We start from the raw sequence: 26,808 nt of genomic DNA, 5'->3' as shown, positions 1-26,808 counted from the left end.
CTCATTTGGACTTGGAGTATTCAACTAAAAGTAAAAGTGGCACATAATGGAACTCTTGATTCTTGTTAATTCGCTTGTCAACAACCATCATGTGCAATGTGACTTGGTTTTGTATGATTTTGCAGCCATACAAACCCATTTCTCTGTGTCATGCATGGGGTGATTCGGATCTACGTTTATAACTAGCCTCTCACCTCTCGGGCGATAAAAATTTAAACGTTTTATCATATAACTCCTCAGATAGGCGTTTTGCCTATTATGTCATGGGAGTTATTCAGAATCAGAATCAATTATATTTTCACAATATTACGCAAACCATTTTATGATAATTTAAGACACCCCTCCCGGCCCCCACGTAAGCCTTTGACACACAAAGCTATTTTGTAGAACTTAAGCAAGCTACGGAGCTACCCGTACCCCAAACCTCCTCCGTAATAGGCGTATATTTCTTATTTATGGAAAGCGCAGGGACCTTCCAAAACTGAGTAATTTGAATGAGTTATGACTCTATGAAACTATGGACTGGGACAACACATTCTTGAAGACAAACCTTTGTTACGAATTTATTCACAGCTTAATATTATATTCCTTCCCTAAAAATAAAAAGCTAATGAGTTTGAAAATTATATAAATCAATATATATAAATCAAAAAACAATCGATTAAAATATTTACCACAATTAATATAAAACACCAAATACTTCTGCAGTCTTAGATGCAGACAAGAACAATGAAATCATAGAATTCATTAATTCAGCTAATAGTGTCCGGATCACCATACATTCCCGACCAAGTGTTTTTATACTCATGCTTAAAGTCAGGATTTAATAATTTAAATTGTTTAATATTTTCCACGTGCTCTGCACATGGGTACTGGAAGAGCAAACAGTCGTCCTCGTAAAGGTAGAGCAGACCGTCCAACTGTTCCGTTGACAGGGTGGAGTAGTAGCTGTAGAACATCGTCATATTCAGGGCAGGGGTCTGGTTTGTCATCCATCTCTCACTGTTTTTCTGAAGAGATTATTAGGTATATTTTCTCATAAAAAATTGTTGTATGGGAAATGGCCTAAAGCTGAAATGAATCCGTTTAGTTTATATAGTTTCTTTTGTTTACTTACGACAAGTCTTAGGTTGCCGGTTAAGTTGAACATATTTTTCAAATCACAGTCAAATGTTTCCGCTTTCAGTAGGAAATTGTACCTGAAATTTGTTATTGTATAAACATCGTTCCTTGGTATAGGGCATAAGTGAGACGCTGATAAAAACTTAGAAAACCATCTTTGTTGGTAGCGATATAGTTTTTTATGATATATTCTCCAAAAGTTACATAAATTATGTTGCTTACTGAGTTGAACCACATGGACCACATCTCTGACTAGCTGGAATGATGTGATTGTTCTTCCAACCGGCTATCGTTGCATCCACAATCTCCTTAAATGTGGGATATGGTGGATATAAATATGGGTTGTCTTCATCTGGTTTCCTCTGATTTTTGCCCTCTGTCATTGATGCCGCATAGTTCACTGCCATGTAAGCTGCCGTCCTCTTATCAAATTTAGTAATCCATTTTATTGGTCGATAATCCATCATGAACTCGACGAAAATTTGTTTGTAGGCAATCGAGTGGCTTAGTAGCTCCACTTTGTTTCTGTAGTTGGAGAGCATTCTTCTGAAAGGATCTCGCACGACTAGGAATCGTTTCTCGTCTTTAGACGGAGGATCCTTAAGAGAAATTAGCGTTACAAAAATGATTGCACTATTTACTTTAGGGAATCATAATTAAATGATTATGGTACTAAATTTTGGTATTCTTTCGGTATTTTGATCCCTGGAATTAAGTCCAACATAGATATGCATCTCCTAAAATACTAAGGTAAACACCATTCAGAAATCGTCCGTACCCACTAACCTTTTCTTTGAAGTCCTCTAATTCTCTAAAGCCTCCTTCGAAGTTCTTCATTTTAATATGTTTATCCTGACATGTTTCGTCATCAAAATAGTCGCTGCAGAAATGTGCAAACACGTTTGAGGACGCTGCCTTGTACACTGGACACCATCCCAACAAAGATTTGCTGAAAAATTGAAAGTCGAAATCGAAAATGGAAAACTAAATTTAGTGTACAATCTCAAACTAAAGCCCGAAAAATCGATCATGTATTGCATCGAAAATTTTGACATTTATAGAGTTATACCTGTACAAAGTACAGTTAAAACTTTATATACCTTGCCTCTTTAAACCGTTATTTGGGCGGACGTTACGAGGAAGCTAAGTACTCCAGCGTCCAATTTATAAATAAAGTCCCCAAGAAAAGTCAGCTTTCCATATAAACTTAATATTTCTGTTGTAAGCTATAGTTAGATGTGCTTACGGAAAGTAAAACATCTCCAAGATTTCAGAAAGTTTAGATCTGACAGTGTTGTTACATTGTGACTGTATCCATTCCAACTTTCGTTCGTTTTCTTCCGCGAAATCTCTGAATAAAACATTTGTTCGGCGTGAGTGGATCCCAAGCGTTATAATTTACACTTTATGATGTAACGTTTATGCAACAAATGGTTGAGATATTACAAAATTAACTCATTAAAATCTTATATATGAGGGTCAAAATATCAGAATATCTCACTCTGTGTTAGGACACAATTGGTCAGTTTGAATAAACTCCTCAGTTTGGGGTAGCTGTAGAGACACAAGGGAGGTTTCAAGCTTTTGGTCGCTTGGAGTTTTAGGACCCCGATCATTAAAAATATGGGTCCAGGCTATCGTAGGAGTAGGGTCAGGTTCTTCATTATCATGACTCTCTTGTACAACTGTGACGTTCTGAATTCAGTATTTATATTTATAGAAAACTTGGTTTCTTAGGTATTTAGTGTATGCTAGTCAAGCTCTAGTCACGAAGCACGAACGGCAGGGCGTACCGTAAGGTAGAAATGAAACGAGTATATTAAAATGGATAATTAATTAAATGGAAAAGTAATACAAAGTGAACGTCAACAGATAAAAACTTCTAAGTGTTCGCTCCAATCAATTGACGTGACTAATAGATCACTCGACGTGTCTAATCACAAATGGTAGTGCTCAGTAAGACTGGCTACCGTCAATTTGAATCCCTTAAAATGATTAAGGGGCAACTAAGAAGTCCGCTCTCCACTTCCGGCTCTCCGGGTATACTCTCAAAATCTACGTCACGCCACACTGCGTGACGGCACAACGCATCTGCTTGCACCACGTGACACGCTGTCTCGCCAATGAGCACTCCACTAGCAGTCACCCTGTGTCCGCGAGGACCAACCACAGGTCTGGCTGTTAGTCAGGTGCAAAGTGAGCGGACGGCTCGTTACAGACAGTTAGTCTGACAGTAGTTCTGCCAGCCAACCGACTTACACTCAAAATGTGTAACTCCCAAATACGAACATATAAAAACATTGGTTAATATATATACCCGGAAACACATACTAAATTCTACGTCCCGTAAACGTTATACTAAAACTAAGATATCCTATAAGATATCTCTAAATACCATATTACAACATCTCTAAAATGTTTGGTAGTAAAGGGACCGTTACACATTTCCGGGTAGTGCGACATTTCGTGTAATAGTTTAAACTGTTTAACAGTTGGTTTAGAATTTAGAAAGTTTTGGTTTGTATTTCATTTTACACGAGTTGACTGTATTTGGTTGACTGGCAAACCTGCTGTCAGACATTACTGCCATATTGTGGTTGGCCGCGCTTGTGCACCTGACTTACAGCTAGGCCTGTGGTTGGTTCTCGCGACCACAGGGTGACTGTCAGTGGAGTGCTCAGCGTCTAGACAGTGTCTAGACGCTAGTGCAGGCTGGCTGCGTTAGGCCGACACGCGTTGTGGCGTGACGTAAGTTTTGGGAGCATACCCGGAGAGCCGGAAGTGGAGAGCTCACTTCTTAGTTGCCCCTTAATCATTTTAAGGGATTCGATTGTCAATAGCCACTTTTAGTGTTGCTATTTTTGCTCGTGATCCTTCTATTATCACCTATATTCAGTATAGTTTCGATTAGATCCTAACGTTGTCATTTGCTAAGCTAAGTTCGGTGTACATCGCAGTGCAGAAGAATTACGTGGAGATTGTTCGAGATCTTCAGTACTTCCTACTAGATTTGGTAAGTGTTGCTACACATTTTGTGGTACCTGTATATTCCAGTTGAGTGCTATCGTTTTAACGAGCACCTAGTTTACAGCCGTTTGTGAGCTTCAGTACTGTTAAATCTATATAGATAGCTCGTATTCGTGAGATTAAGCTACCATGAGAAGTGATGATCGTAGGAACACGTATGTTTGGTCACGTTATCAGCCAACTCGCAACGTGGGTAATTCTAATAATAGGGGATTACGTAACGTTCGTCATCAGTTTGAAGGTTGTTGGGAGTGTGGTGATATAGGACATTTTCAGAGAAACTGTCCGAGCAGATTTGCTGGTAATAGAGGTAGATATCAAGACAGAGGGTCTTCATATCAGAGTGGTTATGGCCAACAGAGTTGGAACAGAGTGTATAGACCTAACAGTCAGGTGCCTTTAAACTTCTAAAGGGTGGCCCTAGATTTAAGAGGAGGTCACCCGCGGTCAAAAACACACGCATTTATGAGATTGTAATGAGATTTTCGAAAGTGACGTCTTTTGTCATCAGGAAGCTTCAGGAGCTTGCTAACTGTACTTTTACCATGAAGCATATCTCGGGGAAGAGAAACCAGAAGTGTGGTGGATTTAACCGCTATAAATACCAGGGTTATGGTAAATCTCGAGGCACAACAATTTAGGTTGTTGTAATTTCTTTGAGGCACATCTCCAGCTCAAGGATAACTATAAACCTAGATGGGTTCCATCGAGAAGGATTCCGTTTAAGCAGCAGCCGGAAATGGATAGACAGATTAGAGGTTTGCTTAGATCTGGTGTAGTTGAGGAATGCCCTGACCACTCTAATTTTAATTCTCCCCTTTTCCTGGTGCCATCAGGAGATCGCTCTAGATTAGTTGCGGATCTGAGAATGGTAAATTTAGAGCTTCAGGATGATTTGATGGAGCTGCCTAACTTGAACCACATTTTAGACAAAGTGGGCGATAAGAATCTGTATTCGACAGTGGATTTGAGTAAATCTTTTCACCAGGTTCCGTATACCAAGGAATCCAGGCATGTCACGGCGTTCATGCACAATCAGAAACGGTATCAGTTTGCTAGAATGGTCATGGGCCTGAAATCTAGTTCAGCTACGTTTACTAGAATGGTCATGCGGTTGATAAACGGTCTGGGTATATCAGATGCGTTAGCATTCTTCATAGATGATTTACTGATATTCACGCGTGATGTAAAATCTCACATTCAGATACTGTCAGTACTCTTTGCTCGTCTTAAGTTGGGTAATCTGAAACTAACACCTCGTAAGTGCAGATTTTTACGTGAGGAGGTTGAATATGTCGGTATTACTCTTACTAAGGAAGGAGTCAGGATGAACGACTCTCGTATAGAGCATATTAAGAGTCTAGAACCTCCCAGTAATAGAGCTGAATTGCAATCAGTTTTAGGCATGTTGAATTATTCCAAGAAGTTCTGCAAGGGATATTCCGAGATAGCACGTCCTCTCTATGCGTTACTTCGTAAGAACAAGGTATTCGAGTGGACCGAGGATTGCCAGATTGCATTTCAGAAGTTACGTGACATGTTGATATCTAGTCCTGTCCTAGCATTTCCGGAGGTTAGTGATCCGGAAAATAGTTATGAGGTAACTTTGGATGGTTCTAAACACGCATTTGGTGGTACTTTGACTCAGTGGATCAAGGGTAAGAGGAGGGTAATTGCGTACTTTTCTCGTAAGGTTCCGGACCACAAGCGGATATGGCCGCAAACTCAGATTGAATTTGAGACTTTATATCAGACTCTGAAACATTTCTCGGTTTACTTACGTGGCGTTAAAAACTTCACGGTTATCACAGATTGTCTGCCACTCTTGAATATCACGACAATATTTTCTAAAATGTCATCTTCGGTCATCAGGAAGCTTCAAGAGCTTGCTAACTATACTTTTACCATGAAGCATATCTCGGGGAAGAGTAACCAGATGTGTGATGGACTTAGTCGGTATAAGTATCAGGTTTATGGTAAATCTCGAGAAAATGTTGCGAGCATTGGTCATAGTTCCACTTTTAGTCTTGATGCTGCGTTAGAAGGAGTAAACCGGGTGAGACGTGAGCATTATAGATGTAAACACCCGATACTGTTTAAGAGGATGCAAGTACCGGTTAGCAGCGAGACTGTGGTTGATGATGATTGCAGTAATCTGATTGAGGAATCTTGCAATGAGGTGAGTGTTGAGGACAGTATGATTCCGGGGTTCTTGTTTGATGAAAATAGTGAAGACCCGAGTATTGTAAGCATTGTTCAGATTACGCCTGAGGTTGATAGCCGTCATTGCAATTGTAGTCTGACCCAGGCTGATCCTATTCCTACAGAGGAAGCATCAGTAGTGGAGATGGTTTCAGCGGTTACTAGTGATGTAAGCTCACTAGAGAGAGGGGTCAAATTTCTTAATCCTACCAATGAGCAGATTAAACAGGCTCAGAAGGATGATGATATTTTAAACCAGGTCTACAGTTGGGTTACCAAGGGTGAGAAACCTGTTGCCATTCAGACTAGTAAAATACCTCAGGAACTGTTGAGTTATTGGAAACAGTTTGATCTTATAAGTATCAAGGACGGGATACTTAAGAGACGTTGGACTGAAGTGAGGGATCCGGAGGGAAGTAGAGAGTTGATCATAGTCCCCGAATCCTTGCATGAATCTGTCCTGGACATGGTGCATAACCAGGAGACTGCACATGCTGGAGTAGAAAATTGTCTTGAGCTCTGTAAACGACATTTCTACTGGCCGAAAATGGGTGAATGTTTCAAATTGTGGATCGCAGCATGTTGCAAGTGTGCAGCAAGTAAGCCACCTCAGGCGTACAATAAGGCACCCCTCAAGCACATATTGTTCCACTCATTTAACTCAGCAATTTGTTTCGATCATATAGTTCCTGAGAAGGTTGGTGCTACACCTAGAGGTTATAAGTATATTTTGACTATAACTGATTGTTGGTCAAATTATGTGGTAGCTATTCCTACTAAGACCCAGACAGCTAAGGAGAGCGTGTCCTTGATTCGTAGGTTTTGGATTGATCGTTTTGGCCAGCCTAGGTTCATGATGGCTGATAATCATCCGGGGTTTAGAGCTAAGTATTTCGAGACCATAGCTCAAGCATTAGATTGCAAGTATATTCATGGCCAACCGTACGTTTCTCGTAGTACAGGTAGAGTTGAAAGAGCAAACCGTCGGTTGAATACTGCTCTGAGAACCAGCTTACCACCGGGACGATACCAGGATTGGGATCTTTGGTTATCTAGAGTAGTCTTTGTACTTAACTCATTGCGAAATCGGCACACAGGTTATTCTAGCAACAGGTTGGTGTTTGGTCGTGAGTTAAACACACCTTTAAGCCTGCTAGCTGAGAATCGTAAGGATTTCGAGCTAGAGCCTATGAAGGAGAATGAGTTTGATGTTGAAGCGTACGAGCTGTACAAGAATCTCAAGTTTATCACCAGGAAGGTGAGGGTCCAGGCTGAGCGTGATTTTTGCTATGCACAGAGATATCACGATAAGCACGTTAAGGGACCATTCTTTGAGGAAGGTGAGGAAGCTTTTGTTTTGATAAATTGTCCAAAGCACAAGTTCGGTCCTCGTTGGGTTGGCCCGTATAAGATCTCTAAGAAGATAAACGATCACTTGTACTGTTTAGATTTGCCTGATGGAGAAAGGAAGGTGTTTAACATTGGTAAGTTAAAACGGTATGTCAGGAACAGATTTTCTAAAAAACTAGAGACTAGTCCTACAGTGCCGAAAACTGTGAGCAAGGAAGCTGAGTTGAAAATGGAATCATCGGACCGATTTGTAGATTATTCCGATAGTGACAGTGAAGAGGAGATAGATTTTCAACTGAGAAGAGCACCAGTTGTAGCAAGGAGAAGAGAGGTTCATCCGAAGAGGTTTCGTCCGGAGAGGGATGGTGCAGCTAGCATTTATAAACAACCTAGTTTAAGTTCCACTCCTAGGGTTGTAAATAGTCCTGTACAACTAGATATGAATTCTACTAATCCTAGTTTTAGTACTGTAACACCTCTCACACATAACATTCCCTCAGGCGATAGTGTAGAAACAGTTGATAATTCTGCAGAGTTCTTTACTCCAGCTAGAGAGAGATCGGCCGCTAGAAGATCATCGAGTCCGATTGTTAGTGAAGGAACGATAGGTGCTAACAGTTTTAGGTCACATGATGCTGAGGAGCACGACATTGACACAACAGGATCGCTTTCTCCTATAGATCTAGGGAGACAGAGCCCTCCGAGGGAGGAGCGCAGATATAACACTAGGAGACCTGAGGAACGGAGAGAACCTGAACGTCTAGGAATCGATAAAGTTAGACTTGTTACGGATGTTCTTATGAAGCTCTTGAACCAGTAGAAGTCGGGGAGATGCCCGGTTAGGGAAGTAACTAATACCTTGGAATCTAGTCTAGTACAGTAATATCTTACGCACTTACCTAGGCTTTCCTCTTAGTACTTAGCGGTGATATTAGTACCTTACTTAGGCTTAACACGTGTATCTTTCAGAACAGTACTGATAGGGATATTAGGATTGTGCCTCGCAACACGAACCGTTCAGGGCTGCCATTTTGATATTTCGATAATTTCTTTTAGTTTTAGTTATTTCAACTCCTTTCACGTTGATCCTTTTACATTTTACTAGTAAGCAGTTTGGTTTTCTACTTTTAGATAAAAGGTTTTCTTAGCTTTATTTTTTTTTTTTTTTAGCCACTAATCCTAGTTTCCCCCTCCAGACCATGAGCAGCCCCGAGTTTGAAGGTTTGGATTTCACGGACGATCAGAAGATAAGGATGGAGAAGATAGAGGAGGAGAAGGCGAGACTCAGGCGGAAACTGGATCGCATCACAAGGAGGATCGAGAAGCTTCAGCGACGCAAGGAGATTCGATCAAGCGGCAAAACCCCCCTCAAGATGCCGAACTGGGAGCATTTGGACACAGCCACCTTCCCTGCCACGAAGGGAGCCATCAACCTACTCCTCCAATACCCTAGTCTCAATGAGTGGGTAAAGCAGTTGGTGGATGAGACTGTAGGGAACTTTTTGAAGAATAAGGATGCACAGGAGGTACTGAAACAGATGAGGGTGATACGTGACAAGTTGATGTCCAGCAGCACGACCATCTGTGGGAGAAGAAGGGCAGTTTTCCAGAACTCTCGAGAGTACCAGTGGGCGAAGATCGCCAACAGGCGAGCAGTCGCGGTTAGATTCAGCACGGCAATCCGCAGGATGGGCGAGATTCGCGAGAATTCGTCCAACACGCGACTTCAACGGGCACTGGACAGCCTGGTGAACCTCAGAAACATGGAGAGGACTTTCTGAGGATTCCTTCTTTCTGTTTTGATATTTTATTGTATTTATTTATTGTGATTCACGAGTTTCATTGTTTAACTTCAAATTTGTTACTTGAATAATATTTTTAGATTTATGTTTTGATTTTGTATTCCCCTTTCACCTTCTATTACCTCCCTTATCCGCTTGTCTAACCTTCTATCACTTTTCTAGTTACAAGCATGTCTTCTTCAAGAGACCTTATGAGAGCCGTGAGTGCAATAAGTAGTGCCTACACGGACGATTTGAAGGAGCTAGATGATCTAAGGAAGCGCCTCAGGAGAGCGGAGAGACGGATTAGAGACCTGACCGTGGAGCTGGAATATTTAGCGGACCAGCAGGCGACCAGGATGGATACTCAGCCGGCGCCCCCGCCATACTTCCACAGCCCCACCTCCCCCAGCACGGAGCCTTACAGCAGCCCCCAGTAGCTCGGACTGAAGGACGATTGTGTCTCTGGTTGTCTTCTCATTGTTTTTAATTATTGATTTTTATTCATTTCGTTATTTTTATTTATTTTTATTTAAAGTGTTTTACTTGTACACATTCGTATGGAATGGAAATGAGGATCTAACGGAAAAAGATCTAAATGGAAGGGAGAAAGACGGGGAATAGGTGAGTATTGTAAATTATGATATTGGATTTGGAACAGGGTTAGGCGTTTAGTTTTAAGGTTCTTTCGGCTTTTTATTTTAAGGCGCGCAGGGCCGTGCTAGGGAGTAGGGTTAAATTTAAATAGGTTGTGCAGCGTAAAGACTGTTGGCGAATTTTTAAAGGGTTTTAAATATTCGGAAAAAAATTTTGGGTAGAGATGTTGTAAAGTAGTATTGTTAGGTTCTCGGATAAATTAACTTTGTTTACGGCGGAATATGTAATATTAGGAGGGTTGCGTTTAAAGTATTTAGGAGCACTTTATTTGTAAAATGTTTGGTAATAAAGGGACCGTTACACATTTCCGGGTAGTGCGACATTTCGTGTAATAGTTTAAACTGTTTAACAGTTGGTTTAGAATTTAGAAAGTTTTGGTTTGTATTTCATTTTACACGAGTTGACTGTATTTGGTTGACTGGCAAACCTGCTGTCAGACATTACTGCCATATTGTGGTTGGCCACGCTTGTGCACCTGACTTACAGCTAGGCCTGTGGTTGGTTCTCGCGACCACAGGGTGACTGTCAGTGGAGTGCTCAGCGTCTAGACAGTGTCTAGACGCTAGTGCAGGCTGGCTGCGTTAGGCCGACACGCGTTGTGGCGTGACGTAAGTTTTGGGAGCATACCCGGAGAGCCGGAAGTGGAGAGCTCACTTCTTAGTTGCCCCTTAATCATTTTAAGGGATTCTAATTGACGATAGCCAGTCTGACTGAGCACTATCTTTTGTGATTAGACACGTCGAGTGATCTATATTCACGTCAATTGTTTGGAGCGAACACTTGGAAGTTTTATCTGTTGACGTTCACTTTGTATTACTTTTCCATTTATTTAATTCTCCTTTTTAGTTACTCGTTTCATTTCTACTATACGGTACGCCCTGCCGTTCGTGCTGCGTGACTAGAGCTTGACTAGCATACACTAAATACTAAGAAACGCGGTTTTCTATATCTGGAGGCCACGGTGGGACAGTGTCTAGACGCTAGTGCAGGCTGGCTGCGTTAGGCCGACACGCGTTGTGGCGTGACGTAAGTTTTGGGAGCATACCCGGAGAGCCGGAAGTGGAGAGCTCACTTCTTAGTTGCCCCTTAATCATTTTAAGGGATTCTAATTGACGATAGCCAGTCTGACTGAGCACTATCTTTTGTGATTAGACACGTCGAGTGATCTATATTCACGTCAATTGTTTGGAGCGAACACTTGGAAGTTTTTATCTGTTGACGTTCACTTTGTATTACTTTTCCTTTTAATTAATTATCCTTTTTAATATACTCGTTTCATTTCTACCTTACGGTACGCCCTGCCGTTCGTGCTTCGTGACTAGAGCTTGACTAGCATACACTAAATACCTAAGAAACCAAGTTTTCTATATCTGGTCGCGTGTTGGACGAATTCTCGCGTGTTGGACGAATTCTCGCGAATCTCGCCCATCCTGCGGATTGCCGTGCTGAATCTAACCGCGACTGCTCGCCTGTTGGCGATCTTCGCCCACTGGTACTCTCGAGAGTTCTGGAAAACTGCCCTTCTTCTCCCACAGATGGTCGTGCTGCTGGACATCAACTTGTCACGTATCACCCTCATCTGTTTCAGTACCTCCTGTGCATCCTTATTCTTCAAAAAGTTCCCTACAGTCTCATCCACCAACTGCTTTACCCACTCATTGAGACTAGGGTATTGGAGGAGTAGGTTGATGGCTCCCTTCGTGGCAGGGAAGGTGGCTGTGTCCAAATGCTCCCAGTTCGGCATCTTGAGGGGGGTTTTGCCGCTTGATCGAATCTCCTTGCGTCGCTGAAGCTTCTCGATCCTCCTTGTGATGCGATCCAGTTTCCGCCTGAGTCTCGCCTTCTCCTCCTCTATCTTCTCCATCCTTATCTTCTGATCGTCCGTGAAATCCAAACCTTCCCAAGCAATAGCTCTCTCGGGCACTCATATACAAGGCAAATTGCTGCGACCTAGAAGTCAACGTGATGACGTTTATGGACAGTTAGAACCTCATATTAACACGGTTGTAGGCACTGGCATATTCACAGCGCACTCTCTCATACGGTCTGAGGACAACATGGTCCCTGTTAGAGTCATGAATCCTACAGATAAGCCTGTGAAGATAAGTAAGAGAACCTGGCTGGGCAAGATGAAGCCAGTAGAGTTTGGTGAGCGAGTGATGAGAATAACCTGTGAAACGGTTAATGCGATATCATCTGATTGTTCAGTGCCAGAGGTGAGCAAGTTAGCTGATGAGGAGCCGCTAGTTAAGGAATGGGATAGAGAGAGTCTTTTCAAGCAGTTAAAGTTAGACGAGTTGAAGATTAGCGAGGAAGACAAGAATGATCTTCGAGAGACTGTGTGGGAGTATAGAACCGTTTTCTCGAGTGGAGAGCATGATTTAGGTTGTTGTAATTTCTTTGAGGCACATCTCCAGCTCAAGGATAACTATAAGCCTAGATGGGTTCCATCGAGAAGGATTCCGTTTAAGCAGCAGCCGGAAATGGATAGACAGATTAGAGGTTTGCTTAGATCTGGTGTAGTTGAGGAATGCCCTGACCACTCTAATTTTAATTCTCCCCTTTTCCTGGTGCCATCAGGAGATCGCTCTAGATTAGTTGCGGATCTGAGAATGGTAAATTTAGAGCTTCAGGATGATTTGATGGAGCTGCCTAACTTGAACCACATTTTAGACAAAGTGGGCGATAAGAATCTGTATTCGACAGTGGATTTGAGTAAATCTTTTCACCAGGTTCCGTATACCAAGGAATCCAGGCATGTCACGGCGTTCATGCACAATCAGAAGAGGTATCAGTTTGCTAGAATGGTCATGGGCCTGAAATCTAGTTCAGCTACGTTTACTAGAATGGTCATGCGGCTGATAAACGGTCTGGGAATATCTGATGCGTTAGCATTCTTCATAGATGATTTGTTGATATTCACACGTGATGTTAAGTCTCACATTCAGATACTGTCAGTACTCTTTGCTCGTCTAAGGTTGGGTAATCTGAAACTAACACCTCGTAAGTGCAGATTCTTACGTGAGGAGGTCGAATATGTCGGTATTACTCTAACTAAGGAAGGAGTCAGGATGAACGACTCTCGTATAGAGCATATTAAGAGTCTAGAACCTCCCAGTAATAGAGCTGAATTGCAATCAGTTTTAGGCATGTTGAATTATTCCAAGAAGTTCTGCAAGGGATATTCCGAGATAGCACGTCCGCTCTATGCGTTACTTCGTAAGAACAGGGTATTCGAGTGGACCGAGGATTGCCAGATTGCATTTCAGAAGTTACGTGACATGTTGATATCTAGTCCTGTCCTAGCATTTCCGGAGGTTAGTGATCCGGAAAATAGTTATGAGGTAACTTTGGATGGTTCTAAACACGCATTTGGTGGTACTTTGACTCAGTGGATCAAAGGTAAGAGGAGGGTAATTGCGTACTTTTCTCGTAAGGTTCCGGACCACAAGCGGATATGGCCGCAAACTCAGATTGAATTTGAGACTTTATATCAGACTCTGAAACATTTCTCGGTTTACTTACGTGGCGTTAAAAACTTCACGGTTATCACAGATTGTCTGCCACTCTTGAACATTACGACAATATTTTCTAAAATGTCATCTTCGGTCATCAGGAAGCTTCAAGAGCTTGCTAACTATACTTTTACCATGAAGCATATCTCGGGGAAGAGTAACCAGATGTGTGATGGACTAAGTCGGTATAAGTATCAGGTTTATGGTAAATCTCGAGAAAATGTTGCGAGCATTGGTCATAGTTCCACTTTTAGTCTTGATGCTGCGTTAGAAGGAGTAAACCGGGTGAGACGTGAGCATTATAGATGTAAACACCCGATACTGTTTAAGAGGATGCAAGTACCGGTTAGCAGCGAGACTGTGGTTGATGATGATTGCAGTAATCTGATTGAGGAATCTTGCAATGAGGTGAGTGTTGAGGACAGTATGATTCCGGGGTTCTTGTTTGATGAAAATAGTGAAGACCCTAGTATTGTAAGCATTGTTCAGATTACGCCTGAGGTTGATAGCCGTCATTGCAATTGTAGTCTGACCCAGGCTGATCCTATTCCTACAGAGGAAGCATCAGTAGTGGAGATGGTTCCCACCGTGGCCTTCAAGAGTGGAGATGGTTCCCACCGTGGCCTCCAGATATAGAAAACGGAGTTTCTTAGTGTTTAGTGTATGCTAGTCAAGCTCTAGTCACGAAGCACGAACGGCAGGGCGTACCGTAAGGTATAAATGAAACGAGTATACTATAGGAATGTAACTGGGACTCATAAAGCTTAGTCCTTACAGCTATGTCACGAGCTCCTACAACCAGAACATGCATACAACTCTCGTCCCTTTTAGACTCGCAGTCATACCCAGCTTTCAAAGCAAGCTCCTCTATACGTGCAATGAACTGCTGGAGGCTCTCACTAGGTAACTGACGCAACGACATGAGCTCAGTTCTAAAGGCCCAAGATTGAGTAGAAGGAAACATCTCCTCTGAGTATCGCTTAACGAGAAGATCGATATTGCATTTCTCTTCCGGCCTGAGAGAGACTTTCTGCAGTGTTTCCCAAGTGGATTCACAACGAATGTATGACAACATGTACGTACTAACATCCGAACCACCACTATGCCCACATAGAATCAAATGCTCCTTGAATCGCCTGGCAAATTTGATGAAATTAGATCCAGTTTCAAAATAAGGAGGCTTGGGAGGCCTGGCACCTGTCAAATGTGGACCAGCTACTGAATTATTCAATGGGGTTATAATACTGTTACCAAAATCATCCTCGGTGTTCGCGTTTCTAAACTGAACCTGCTCGGATTTAATAACAGGATTCATAACGTGCACGTTCTCTTGAAATCTACTGCTAGAACTAGCTGGAGGGGCGTTAGTAACTGTGCTAACTGGCTTAGGCCGTGCATTATCAATCTTATCCTGCAGGCATTCTAAAGCTGAATGTAATTCCTTCAATTTATCTTTTAATTCGGAAATGCTATTGCTATCTGCACCAGGATCTAAACCCTCTATCTCCTTCATTATTTCATCAACGCTAGACTGAATCTTACCCCTTTCTAAAATCAACGTCGCCCACTCCATTTCAGCTGTATAGCTATCACACATGCTAAAAAGTGAATCTAAATGTAAAAGTACACTTACAAATAGAGTAGATAAGTACTGGAACAGGCGTACTCTTCACGTTGCTGGAAAATCTTCTAGTCAAGACTTTACTTTGCTTACTGGAACTGTAACTTCTACGTCTATCACTCCTGAGTAGATGTACGAAAAGTAAGGTTGCTAAAACTACGCAAATCTCACTGACAATCTAGGTAATAACGTACTGAAGTCTACAAGCGGCTGTAAACTAGGTGCTCGTCAAAACGATCGCACTCAACTGGAATATACAGGTACCACAAAATGTGTAGCAACACTTACCAAGTCTAGTAGGAAGTACTGAAGATCTCGAACAATCTCCACGTAATTCTTCTGCACTGCGATGTACACCGAACTTAGCTTATCAAATGAGAAACGTTAGGATCTTAAACGAAACTATACTGAATATAGGTGATACTAGAAGGATTACGAGCAAAAATAGCAAGCTCTTGAACCAGTAGAAGTCGGGGAGATGCCCGGTTAGGGAAGTAACTAATACCTTGGAATCTAGTCTAGTACAGTAATATCTTACGCACTTACCTAGGCTTTCCTCTTAGTACTTAGCGGTGATATTAGTACCTTACTTAGGCTTAACACGTGTGCGTTAGCTGCACATGCTGGAGTAGAAAATTGTCTTGAGCTCTGTAAACGACATTTCTACTGGCCGAAAATGGGTGAATGTTTCAAATTGTGGATCGCAGCATGTTGCAAGTGTGCAGCAAGTAAGCCACCTCAGGCGTACAATAAGGCACCCCTCAAGCACATATTGTTCCACTCATTTAACTCAGCAATTTGTTTCGATCATATAGTTCCTGAGAAGGTTGGTGCTACACCTAGAGGTTATAAGTATATTTTGACTATAACTGATTGTTGGTCAAATTATGTGGTAGCTATTCCTACTAAGACCCAGACAGCTAAGGAGAGCGTGTCCTTGATTCGTAGGTTTTGGATTGATCGTTTTGGCCAGCCTAGGTTCATGATGGCTGATAATCATCCGGGGTTTAGAGCTAAGTATTTCGAGACCATAGCTCAAGCATTAGATTGCAAGTATATTCATGGCCAACCGTACGTTTCTCGTAGTACAGGTAGAGTTGAAAGAGCAAACCGTCGGTTGAATACTGCTCTGAGAACCAGCTTACCACCGGGACGATACCAGGATTGGGATCTTTGGTTATCTAGAGTAGTCTTTGTACTTAACTCATTGCGAAATCGGCACACAGGTTATTCTAGCAACAGGTTGGTGTTTGGTCGTGAGTTAAACACACCTTTAAGCCTGCTAGCTGAGAATCGTAAGGATTTCGAGCTAGAGCCTATGAAGGAGAATGAGTTTGATGTTGAAGCGTACGAGCTGTACAAGAATCTCAAGTTTATCACCAGGAAGGTGAGGGTCCAGGCTGAGCGTGATTTTTGCTATGCACAGAGATATCACGATAAGCACGTTAAGGGACCATTCTTTGAGGAAGGTGAGGAAGCTTTTGTTTTGATAAATTGTCCAAAGCACAAGTTCGGTCCTCGTTGGGTTGGCCCGTATAAGATCTCTAAGAAGATAAACGATCACTTGTACTGTTTAGATTTGCCTGATGGAGAAAGGAAGGTGTTTAACATTGGTAAGTTAAAACGGTATGTCAGGAACAGATTTTCTAAAAAACTAGAGACTAGTCCTACAGTGCCGAAAACTGTGAGCAAGGAAGCTGAGTTGAAAATGGAATCATCGGACCGATTTGTAGATTATTCCGATAGTGACAGTGAAGAGGAGATAGATTTTCAACTGAGAAGAGCACCAGTTGTAGCAAGGAGAAGAGAGGTTCATCCGAAGAGGTTTCGTCCGGAGAGGGATGGTGCAGCTAGCATTTATAAACAACCTAGTTTAAGTTCCACTCCTAGGGTTGTAAATAGTCCTGTACAACTAGATATGAATTCTACTAATCCTAGTTTTAGTACTGTAACACCTCTCACACATAACATTCCCTCAGGCGATAGTGTAGAAACAGTTGATAATTCTGCAGAGTTCTTTACTCCAGCTAGAGAGAGATCGGCCGCTAGAAGATCATCGAGTCCGATTGTTAGTGAAGGAACGATAGGTGCTAACAGTTTTAGGTCACATGATGCTGAGGAGCACGACATTGACACAACAGGATCGCTTTCTCCTATAGATCTAGGGAGACAGAGCCCTCCGAGGGAGGAGCGCAGATATAACACTAGGAGACCTGAGGAACGGAGAGAACCTGAACGTCTAGGAATCGATAAAGTTAGACTTGTTACGGATGTTCTTATGAAGCTCTTGAACCAGTAGAAGTCGGGGAGATGCCCGGTTAGGGAAGTAACTAATACCTTGGAATCTAGTCTAGTACAGTAATATCTTACGCACTTACCTAGGCTTTCCTCTTAGTACTTAGCGGTGATATTAGTACCTTACTTAGGCTTAACACGTGTATCTTTCAGAACAGTACTGATAGGGATATTAGGTTTGTGCCTCGCAACACGAACCGTTCAGGGCTGCCATTTTGATATTTCGATAATTTCTTTTAGTTTTAGTTATTTCAACTCCTTTCACGTTGATCCTTTTACATTTTACTAGTAAGCAGTTTGGTTTTCTACTTTTAGATAAATAGTTTTCTTAGCTTTATTTTAGTTTTTTTTTTAGCCACTAATCCTAGTTTCCCCCTCCAGACCATGAGCAGCCCCGAGTTTGAAGGTTTGGATTTCACGGACGATCAGAAGATAAGGATGGAGAAGATAGAGGAGGAGAAGGCGAGACTCAGGCGGAAACTGGATCGCATCACAAGGAGGATCGAGAAGCTTCAGCGACGCAAGGAGATTCGATCAAGCGGCAAAACCCCCCTCAAGATGCCGAACTGGGAGCATTTGGACACAGCCACCTTCCCTGCCACGAAGGGAGCCATCAACCTACTCCTCCAATACCCTAGTCTCAATGAGTGGGTAAAGCAGTTGGTGGATGAGACTGTAGGGAACTTTTTGAAGAATAAGGATGCACAGGAGGTACTGAAACAGATGAGGGTGATACGTGACAAGTTGATGTCCAGCAGCACGACCATCTGTGGGAGAAGAAGGGCAGTTTTCCAGAACTCTCGAGAGTACCAGTGGGCGAAGATCGCCAACAGGCGAGCAGTCGCGGTTAGATTCAGCACGGCAATCCGCAGGATGGGCGAGATTCGCGAGAATTCGTCCAACACGCGACTTCAACGGGCACTGGACAGCCTGGTGAACCTCAGAAACATGGAGAGGACTTTCTGAGGATTCCTTCTTTCTGTTTTGATATTTTATTGTATTTATTTATTGTGATTCACGAGTTTCATTGTTTAACTTCAAATTTGTTACTTGAATAATACTTTTAGATTTATGTTTTGATTTTGTATTCCCCTTTCACCTTCTATTACCTCCCTTATCCGCTTGTCTAACCTTCTATCACTTTTCTAGTTACAAGCATGTCTTCTTCAAGAGACCTTATGAGAGCCGTGAGTGCAATAAGTAGTGCCTACACGGACGATTTGAAGGAGCTAGATGATCTTAGGAAGCGCCTCAGGAGAGCGGAGAGACGGATTAGAGACCTGACCGTGGAGCTGGAATATTTAGCGGACCAGCAGGCGACCAGGATGGATACTCAGCCGGCGCCCCCGCCATACTTCCACAGCCCCACCTCCCCCAGCACGGAGTCTTACAGCAGCCCCCAGTAGCTCGGACTGAAGGACGATTGTGTCTCTGGTTGTCTTCTCATTGTTTTTAATTATTGATTTTTATTCATTTCGTTATTTTTATTTATTTTTATTTAAAGTGTTTTACTTGTACACATTCGTATGGAATGGAAATGAGGATCTAAAGGAAAAAGATCTAAATGGAAGGGAGAAAGACGGGGAATAGGTGAGTATTGTAAATTATGATATTGGATTTGGAACAGGGTTAGGCGTTTAGTTTTAAGGTTCTTTCGGCTTTTTATTTTAAGGCGCGCAGGGCCGTGCTAGGGAGTAGGGTTAAATTTAAATAGGTTGTGCAGCGTAAAGACTGTTGGCGAATTTTTAAAGGGTTTTAAATATTCGGAAAAAAATTTTGGGTAGAGATGTTGTAAAGTAGTATTGTTAGGTTCTCGGATAAATTAACTTTGTTTACGGCGGAATATGTAATATTAGGAGGGTTGCGTTTAAAGTATTTAGGAGCACTTTATTTGTAAAATGTTTGGTAATAAAGGGACCGTTACACATTTCCGGGTAGTGCGACATTTCGTGTAATAGTTTAAACTGTTTAACAGTTGGTTTAGAATTTAGAAAGTTTTGGTTTGTATTTCATTTTACACGAGTTGACTGTATTTGGTTGACTGGCAAACCTGCTGTCAGACATTACTGCCATATTGTGGTTGGCCACGCTTGTGCACCTGACTTACAGCTAGGCCTGTGGTTGGTTCTCGCGACCACAGGGTGACTGTCAGTGGAGTGCTCAGCGTCTAGACAGTGTCTAGACGCTAGTGCAGGCTGGCTGCGTTAGGCCGACACGCGTTGTGGCGTGACGTAAGTTTTGGGAGCATACCCGGAGAGCCGGAAGTGGAGAGCTCACTTCTTAGTTGCCCCTTAATCATTTTAAGGGATTCTAATTGACGATAGCCAGTCTGACTGAGCACTATCCTTTGTGATTAGACACGTCGAGTGATCTATATTCACGTCAATTGTTTGGAGCGAACACTTGGAAGTTTTTATCTGTTGACGTTCACTTTGTATTACTTTTCCTTTTAATTAATTATCCTTTTTAATATACTCGTTTCATTTCTACCTTACGGTACGCCCTGCCGTTCGTGCTTCGTGACTAGAGCTTGACTAGCATACACTAAATACCTAAGAAACTAACTAAAAGTTAGACGAGTTGAAGATTAGCGAGGAAGACAAGAATGATCTTCGAGAGACTGTGTGGGAGTATAGAACCGTTTTCTCGAGTGGAGAGCATGATTTAGGTTGTTGTAATTTCTTTGAGGCACATCTCCAGCTCAAGGATAACTATAAACCTAGATGGGTTCCATCGAGAAGGATTCCGTTTAAGCAGCAGCCGGAAATGGATAGACAGATTAGAGGTTTGCTTAGATCTGGTGTAGTTGAGGAATGCCCTGACCACTCTAATTTTAATTCTCCCCTTTTCCTGGTGCCATCAGGAGATCGCTCTAGATTAGTTGCGGATCTGAGAATGGTAAATTTAGAGCTTCAGGATGATTTGATGGAGCTGCCTAACTTGAACCACATTTTAGACAAAGTGGGCGATAAGAATCTGTATTCGACAGTGGATTTGAGTAAATCTTTTCACCAGGTTCCGTATACCAAGGAATCCAGGCATGTCACGGCGTTCATGCACAATCAGAAACGGTATCAGTTTGCTAGAATGGTCATGGGCCTGAAATCTAGTTCAGCTACGTTTACTAGAATGGTCATGCGGTTGATAAACGGTCTGGGTATATCAGATGCGTTAGCATTCTTCATAGATGATTTACTGATATTCACGCGTGATGTAAAATCTCACATTCAGATACTGTCAGTACTCTTTGCTCGTCTTAAGTTGGGTAATCTGAAACTAACACCTCGTAAGTGCAGATTTTTACGTGAGGAGGTTGAATATGTCGGTATTACTCTTACTAAGGAAGGAGTCAGGATGAACGACTCTCGTATAGAGCATATTAAGAGTCTAGAACCTCCCAGTAATAGAGCTGAATTGCAATCAGTTTTAGGCATGTTGAATTATTCCAAGAAGTTCTGCAAGGGATATTCCGAGATAGCACGTCCTCTCTATGCGTTACTTCGTAAGAACAAGGTATTCGAGTGGACCGAGGATTGCCAGATTGCATTTCAGAAGTTACGTGACATGTTGATATCTAGTCCTGTCCTAGCATTTCCGGAGGTTAGTGATCCGGAAAATAGTTATGAGGTAACTTTGGATGGTTCTAAACACGCATTTGGTGGTACTTTGACTCAGTGGATCAAGGGTAAGAGGAGGGTAATTGCGTACTTTTCTCGTAAGGTTCCGGACCACAAGCGGATATGGCCGCAAACTCAGATTGAATTTGAGACTTTATATCAGACTCTGAAACATTTCTCGGTTTACTTACGTGGCGTTAAAAACTTCACGGTTATCACAGATTGTCTGCCACTCTTGAATATCACGACAATATTTTCTAAAATGTCATCTTCGGTCATCAGGAAGCTTCAAGAGCTTGCTAACTATACTTTTACCATGAAGCATATCTCGGGGAAGAGTAACCAGATGTGTGATGGACTTAGTCGGTATAAGTATCAGGTTTATGGTAAATCTCGAGAAAATGTTGCGAGCATTGGTCATAGTTCCACTTTTAGTCTTGATGCTGCGTTAGAAGGAGTAAACCGGGTGAGACGTGAGCATTATAGATGTAAACACCCGATACTGTTTAAGAGGATGCAAGTACCGGTTAGCAGCGAGACTGTGGTTGATGATGATTGCAGTAATCTGATTGAGGAATCTTGCAATGAGGTGAGTGTTGAGGACAGTATGATTCCGGGGTTCTTGTTTGATGAAAATAGTGAAGACCCGAGTATTGTAAGCATTGTTCAGATTACGCCTGAGGTTGATAGCCGTCATTGCAATTGTAGTCTGACCCAGGCTGATCCTATTCCTACAGAGGAAGCATCAGTAGTGGAGATGGTTTCAGCGGTTACTAGTGATGTAAGCTCACTAGAGAGAGGGGTCAAATTTCTTAATCCTACCAATGAGCAGATTAAACAGGCTCAGAAGGATGATGATATTTTAAACCAGGTCTACAGTTGGGTTACCAAGGGTGAGAAACCTGTTGCCATTCAGACTAGTAAAATACCTCAGGAACTGTTGAGTTATTGGAAACAGTTTGATCTTATAAGTATCAAGGACGGGATACTTAAGAGACGTTGGACTGAAGTGAGGGATCCGGAGGGAAGTAGAGAGTTGATCATAGTCCCCGAATCCTTGCATGAATCTGTCCTGGACATGGTGCACAACCAGGAGACCGCACATGCTGGAGTAGAAAATTGTCTTGAGGTCTGTAAACGACATTTCTACTGGCCGAAAATGGGTGAATGTTTCAAGTTATGGATCGCAGCATGTTGCAGGTGTGCAGCAAGTAAGCCACCTCAGGCGTACAATAAGGCACCCCTCAAGCACATATTATTCCACTCCTTTAACTCAGCAATTTGTTTCGATCATATAGTTCCTGAGAAGGTTGGTGCTACACCTAGAGGTTACAAGTATATTTTGACTATAACCGATTGTTGGTCAAATTATGTGGTAGCTATTCCTACTAAGACCCAGACAGCTAAGGAGAGCGTGTCTTTGATTCGTAGGTTTTGGATTGATCGTTTTGGCCAGCCTAGATTCATGATGGCTGATAATCATCCGGGTTTTAGAGCTAATTATTTCGAGACCATAGCTCAAGCCCTAGATTGCAAATACATTCATGGCCAACCGTACGTTTCTCGAAGTACTGGAAGAGTTGAAAGAGCGAACCGTCGGTTGAATACTGCCCTGAGAACCAGCTTACCACCAGGACGGTACCAGGACTGGGATCTTTGGTTATCAAGAGTAGTCTTTGTACTTAACTCATTGCGGAATCGGCACACAGGTTATTCTAGCAACAGATTGGTGTTTGGTCGTGAGTTAAACACACCGTTAAGCCTGCTAGCTGAGAATCGTAAGGATTTCGAGCTAGAGCCTATGAAGGAGAATGAGTTTGATGTTGAAGCATACGAGCTGTACAAGAATCTCAAGTTTATCACCAGGAAGGTGAGGGTCCAAGCTGAGCGTGATTTTTGCTATGCACAGAGATATCACGATAAGCACGTGAAGGGACCATTCTTTGAGGAAGGTGAGGAAGCTTTTGTTTTGATAAATTGTCCAAAGCACAAGTTCGGTCCTCGTTGGGTTGGCCCGTATAAGATCTCTAAGAAGATAAACGATCACTTGTACTGTTTAGATTTGCCTGATGGAGAAAGGAAGGTGTTTAACATTGGTAAGTTAAAACGGTATGTCAGGAACAGATTTTCTAAAAAACTAGAGACTAGTCCTACAGTGCCGAAAACTGTGAGCAAGGAAGCTGAGTTGAAAATGGAATCATCGGACCGATTTGTAGATTATTCCGATAGTGACAGTGAAGAGGAGATAGATTTTCAACTGAGAAGAGCACCAGTTGTAGCAAGGAGAAGAGAGGTTCATCCGAAGAGGTTTCGTCCGGAGAGGGATGGTGCAGCTAGCATTTATAAACAACCTAGTTTAAGTTCCACTCCTAGGGTTGTAAATAGTCCTGTACAACTAGATATGAATTCTACTAATCCTAGTTTTAGTACTGTAACACCTCTCACACATAACATTCCCTCAGGCGATAGTGTAGAAACAGTTGATAATTCTGCAGAGTTCTTTACTCCAGCTAGAGAGAGATCGGCCGCTAGAAGATCATCGAGTCCGATTGTTAGTGAAGGAACGATAGGTGCTAACAGTTTTAGGTCACATGATGCTGAGGAGCACGACATTGACACAACAGGATCGCTTTCTCCTATAGATCTAGGGAGACAGAGCCCTCCGAGGGAGGAGCGCAGATATAACACTAGGAGACCTGAGGAACGGAGAGAACCTGAACGTCTAGGAATCGATAAAGTTAGACTTGTTACGGATGTTCTTATGAAGCTCTTGAACCAGTAGAAGTCGGGGAGATGCCCGGTTAGGGAAGTAACTAATACCTTGGAATCTAGTCTAGTACAGTAATATCTCACGCACTTACCTAGGCTTTCCTCTTAGTACTTAGCGGTGATATTAGTACCTTACTTAGGCTTAACACGTGTATCTTTCAGAACAGTACTGATAGGGATATTAGGTTTGTGCCTCGCAACACGAACCGTTCAGGGCTGCCATTTTGATATTTCGATAATTTCTTTTAGTTTTAGTTATTTCAACTCCTTTCACGTTGATCCTTTTACATTTTACTAGTAAGCAGTTTGGTTTTCTACTTTTAGATAAATAGTTTTCTTAGCTTTATTTTAGTTTTTTTTTTAGCCACTAATCCTAGTTTCCCCCTCCAGACCATGAGCAGCCCCGAGTTTGAAGGTTTGGATTTCACGGACGATCAGAAGATAAGGATGGAGAAGATAGAGGAGGAGAAGGCGAGACTCAGGCGGAAACTGGATCGCATCACAAGGAGGATCGAGAAGCTTCAGCGACGCAAGGAGATTCGATCAAGCGGCAAAACCCCCCTCAAGATGCCGAACTGGGAGCATTTGGACACAGCCACCTTCCCTGCCACGAAGGGAGCCATCAACCTACTCCTCCAATACCCTAGTCTCAATGAGTGGGTAAAGCAGTTGGTGGATGAGACTGTAGGGAACTTTTTGAAGAATAAGGATGCACAGGAGGTACTGAAACAGATGAGGGTGATACGTGACAAGTTGATGTCCAGCAGCACGACCATCTGTGGGAGAAGAAGGGCAGTTTTCCAGAACTCTCGAGAGTACCAGTGGGCGAAGATCGCCAACAGGCGAGCAGTCGCGGTTAGATTCAGCACGGCAATCCGCAGGATGGGCGAGATTCGCGAGAATTCGTCCAACACGCGACTTCAACGGGCACTGGACAGCCTGGTGAACCTCAGAAACATGGAGAGGACTTTCTGAGGATTCCTTCTTTCTGTTTTGATATTTTATTGTATTTATTTATTGTGATTCACGAGTTTCATTGTTTAACTTCAAATTTGTTACTTGAATAATATTTTTAGATTTATGTTTTGATTTTGTATTCCCCTTTCACCTTCTATTACCTCCCTTATCCGCTCTATATCTGGAGGCCCACCGTGGCCTCCAGATATAGAAAACTTGGTTTCTTAGGTATTTAGTGTATGCTAGTCAAGCTCTAGTCACGAAGCACGAACGGCAGGGCGTACCGTAAGGTAGAAATGAAACGAGTATATTAAAATGGATAATTAATTAAATGGAAAAGTAATACAAAGTGAACGTCAACAGATAAAAACTTCTAAGTGTTCGCTCCAATCAATTGACGTGACTAATAGATCACTCGACGTGTCTAATCACAAATGGTAGTGCTCAGTAAGACTGGCTACCGTCAATTTGAATCCCTTAAAATGATTAAGGGGCAACTAAGAAGTCCGCTCTCCACTTCCGGCTCTCCGGGTATACTCTCAAAATCTACGTCACGCCACACTGCGTGACGGCACAACGCATCTGCTTGCACCACGTGACACGCTGTCTCGCCAATGAGCACTCCACTAGCAGTCACCCTGTGTCCGCGAGGACCAACCACAGGTCTGGCTGTTAGTCAGGTGCAAAGTGAGCGGACGGCTCGTTACAGACAGTTAGTCTGACAGTAGTTCTGCCAGCCAACCGACTTACACTCAAAATGTGTAACTCCCAAATACGAACATATAAAAACATTGGTTAATATATATACCCGGAAACACATACTAAATTCTACGTCCCGTAAACGTTATACTAAAACTAAGATATCCTATAAGATATCTCTAAATACCATATTACAACATATTGATAATAAATATTTGGATTCGGACTTCTATTTAAATAGGCTTGGTAAAGATTTATACATCTTATATCCATTTTTAAAACATCGAGCTAGCAAAGCCTGCATAGAGGGCACAACACGGAATGTTGATTTTTCCTAAACCAGTATTCATATATTATAAGCTAAGTGTACTCCCGAAGGCGAAATGCAGCTACAAGCCAGCGAAAGCAAAATTTAGTTTTTAAATCCTACAAGTACGTACAATTACATAATACACAATATTTTAATGACACTTACTGTACATGGTATGTTATTGTTAACTTGAGAAGACCCAAGAGAAAAACATATGAACCCGAATATAACTAGCAAGAAACATATTGTGCATCCGTAGCAGAAAAACTTGCTAAATCTCATCATAAACGACTAAAATGTATTGACTATCGCTATTGATTGATATAAGTTGCGTTTTAGATATTAAAATCTCGGAATGTTGGAGATTAAGAAGGTTTGCTACAACATACAACGATTTTAAAACAAAGTGCATAAAACAAGTCAGTAATAAGTCAGTAGATCAGTATCAAATTACAGCCAAACAATGTTATCAAATTAGCGGGCCACTACACAGGTGACAGGATAAACACTCTTATTAGATCGATCATGTAGTTCCTCCTTACACATGTGTAGAGCAAATAACAAACTTACATTAAAATGACACAACTTTGCAGTGATGGATGATGGCCAGCAAAAAAAGAAATTCTGACACGTCACCAGAAATTTAAAGTACACGTAGCTATGCTAGTAATAGTATATACTAATATTATACATCAAAAAGTGCTATATATTATGTACTACTACTCTTAGTCTTACTTTCACTTTCAGCAGGCTTGTCCGCCAACGCCGAACGCCGCCGCCCGCGGTCAATTTGACCACTCCGCACGCCACCGGTACCACCCCCGGTCCCCCGGCGTACGAGTACTCAGTACGACAGCGTGGCATTTATGTAAAATCGCGACTTTTT

At 42.2% G+C, this 26,808-nt stretch overlaps 1 protein-coding gene and 1 long non-coding RNA gene across 2 annotated transcripts; both read right to left on the bottom strand.

Moving 5' to 3' along the window:
• Positions 1-692: 692 nt before the first annotated feature.
• Positions 693-1,625, bottom strand: LOC134826071 (uncharacterized). Its single transcript, XR_010161656.1, has 3 exons — positions 1,345-1,625; positions 1,118-1,199; positions 693-1,010 (listed from the first exon to the last, which is right to left on the bottom strand). It is a non-coding gene; the product is annotated as an uncharacterized LOC134826071 (long non-coding RNA).
• A 2-nt stretch (positions 1,626-1,627) lies between these two features.
• LOC134816648 (uncharacterized) lies at positions 1,628-26,277 on the bottom strand. Its single transcript, XM_063825630.1, has 6 exons — positions 26,088-26,277; positions 2,624-2,817; positions 2,369-2,473; positions 1,909-2,071; positions 1,686-1,721; positions 1,628-1,639 (listed from the first exon to the last, which is right to left on the bottom strand). Exons 1-6 carry the CDS (start codon positions 26,205-26,207, stop codon positions 1,628-1,630), a joined length of 630 nt encoding a protein of 209 aa, XP_063681700.1. The 5' UTR covers positions 26,208-26,277.
• Between the last annotated feature and the right edge of the window lie 531 nt (positions 26,278-26,808).

The sequence above is a fragment of the Bolinopsis microptera genome, chromosome 1, assembly GCF_026151205.1.
Source record: "Bolinopsis microptera isolate Bmic1 chromosome 1, MBARI_Bmic_1.0, whole genome shotgun sequence".
NCBI lineage: Eukaryota > Metazoa > Ctenophora > Tentaculata > Lobata > Bolinopsidae > Bolinopsis > Bolinopsis microptera.
Note: the sequence above shows the minus strand (reverse complement) of the source record. Positions and strands in the feature narration are given on the sequence as shown.

Bases quoted from the DNA above. Each gene is read 5' to 3' on its own strand.
- LOC134816648 (XM_063825630.1), bottom strand. From the start codon at position 26,207: ATGATGAGATTTAGCAAGTTTTTCTGCTACGGATGCACAATATGTTTC. The intron at 2,818-26,087 runs GTAAGTGTCATT...TACTGAATTCAG, and splicing joins ACAATAACATACCATGTACA to AACGTCACAGTTGTACAAGA. The intron at 2,072-2,368 runs GTAAGCACATCT...TCAATTTTTCAG, and splicing joins TTGGAGATGTTTTACTTTCC to CAAATCTTTGTTGGGATGGT.